The sequence below is a fragment of the Nematolebias whitei genome, chromosome 10 (genome assembly GCF_014905685.2).
Source record: "Nematolebias whitei isolate Nwh7 chromosome 10, NemWhi1, whole genome shotgun sequence".
In the NCBI taxonomy this organism is placed as follows: domain Eukaryota; kingdom Metazoa; phylum Chordata; class Actinopteri; order Cyprinodontiformes; family Rivulidae; genus Nematolebias; species Nematolebias whitei.
In genome coordinates, this window is record NC_056507.1 from 5,086,035 (window position 1) to 5,088,090 (window position 2,056).

Consider the following 2,056-nt stretch of genomic DNA (forward strand, 5'->3'; position numbering starts at 1 on the left):
CGTGGACTATAGAAAGTACACGTGGACTATAGAAAGTACACGTGGACCTGTCATTCTGTCTGTTTCTACTTCCTGTCCTCTTCAACCCAGCCAGTCAAAGCAGACGGCCGCTCGTCCTGAGCCTGGTTCTGCTGGAGGTTCCTTCCCGTTAAAAGGTTGTTTTTCCTTCCCACTGTCTCCTTTGTGTTTGCTCAGGATGAGAGACTGTGACGAAGTGAAGACTCAACACAATCTGCTGCTTCCTTAGAGAAATTTTACTAATTGGCTTTTATAATGTTTGTGAATGTTTTGTGTTCAGTGCCCCGAGACGACTTCTGTTGTGACTTGGCGCTGTAGAAATAAACTGATTTGAATTGTACTGAATGGATTTTCTCACCTTCTTCAGAAACTCTCTTAACCAGCTCGTTCAGCTCGTCCACCAACACCTTCTTCTCGCAGCTCATCATCCTTGAGAAGCACTTCTTCAGAGCCTGGCTTGTACGAACCTCATCGCCGACGCTGCACCGCAGCTCTTTTGCTGCTTCGTGTCCCACCAAAGCGTGGAACTCTGGGACCGCTGATGGGTACACACACACACACACACACAGGTAAAACATATTCTTGGTAAAACATTTATCCCAGTGAACAGAATATGTGGCCTTTAGGAGAAATCTGCATCTGTTGGAAGCACACTCCAGGCCCAGTAATCAAATGACTGTGCAGAACTCTGAGACTCACATTGTAGAAAAGCCAGGATCTCCTCAACTGGTCTGAAGCCACATAGACCCTGGAAGCACGTGAGGGCAATTGCCATCTCTGGTTTATGGTTGTTGTCTGGATAATGCTCTGGAAACTGAGCGTGGAGACTGGCAGCAAGCTCCTGACATAGATCACAGAGAGACGGTAAATAGACAGAGCATGTACATAAACACCTGTTTGGTTCGTTCCAACAAGAAAATAATAATGCTACTTAAAATAGTTGCAGTGATCTGTACTGAACATTAACAAAGACAAAATTCAACCTATTTAACCACATAGTGCGTACGTATTAACACTTTGTTTTTATGGTTTCCAGTGGTTCCCAACTCTGGTCCCTGCGGAACACCATCCTGCATGTTTCAGTTGTTTCCTGCTCCAACACACCTGATTCTGTGATTTAATTACGTCCTTGAGTTCTGCAGAAGTCTGTTAATTCAATTCAGGTGCGTCAAAGCAGGGAAACTAATAAAACATGCAGGACGGTGTCCCTCAGGGACCATGGTTGGGAACCACTTTATACAACAATAAAAATGGGCATGTTAAAAAAGGTTTTCTTTCACTGGAGGGAATCTTTACATCCAAACAATATCCCTCCAATATTATTAGATGAACGACTGTCCCAAGCCTCCCTACAATACACTTTACCACCCAGTCCATACTTTTAAACAATAATTTTAACAGTTAATAAAAAGGTAGTTGTATAAGGATCTTGACGTGACTGACGGCTGTAATTTGAAAAGGTTAGAAACAAATATTTATCTCCTAAAATCCTTCTGGTTTGACTCTGATCAGCTTCATTCAAACATAGAACACAACGTGCCACGACCTTTACAGCATCCTGAACTTTGGAATAAAACAAACAAAATCTTGTCCAATATTGTGTAATTCAGATTGAGTGAGCTGAATTTGAAGACTTGAACGTGTGCGCGTCTGTGCTCACCTTGTTGGGGTGGGCCTGGATAGACAAAGCTGTGTTGACCGAGAGGACTTTGAAGAGAAACGGCAGCTGACCCTGGAAGGCGTCCTTCACCTTGGAGCCCAGGCAGGCTGGGTAGTGGGCGATCCACTGGCCCAAGGAGGTCTGTGCGATCCTGTTGTCTTTAATTTGAGCATCGCCTTTAGGGTGGGAACCCATCCACAGCTGGAACAGACAGCATGGCTTCAAGGTCAAACTGGACTGTCCTACCAATTCTACTGGGAGTCCAAAACCAGATCCTACACAGAAAGACGTTTGAAAACTTTAACATTGCTGAGATTTAACAATCAGCACTCCGAGGCGGACTCCGAGGCGGACTCCGAGGCGGACACCCGAGGCGGA

The 2,056-nt window shown here is 45.0% G+C and overlaps 1 protein-coding gene across 2 annotated transcripts in view; it reads right to left on the reverse strand.

Annotated features, from left to right (window-relative positions):
* Positions 1–2,056, reverse strand: part of mpi (mannose phosphate isomerase) — a 10,235-nt gene that overhangs the window by 4,287 nt on the left and 3,892 nt on the right. The window contains exons 2-4 of one of the 2 annotated variants that reach the window (XM_037682535.1): positions 1,679–1,879; positions 718–859; positions 377–556 (exon numbers count right to left, since the gene is read on the reverse strand). In XM_037682535.1, coding sequence (XP_037538463.1) covers positions 377–556; positions 718–859; positions 1,679–1,873 — 517 coding nt within the window. In that variant the 5' untranslated portion in view covers positions 1,874–1,879. The remainder of the gene's footprint in view (positions 1–376; positions 557–717; positions 860–1,678; positions 1,880–2,056) is intronic. The other variant, XM_037682536.1, reaches the window with a different exon arrangement.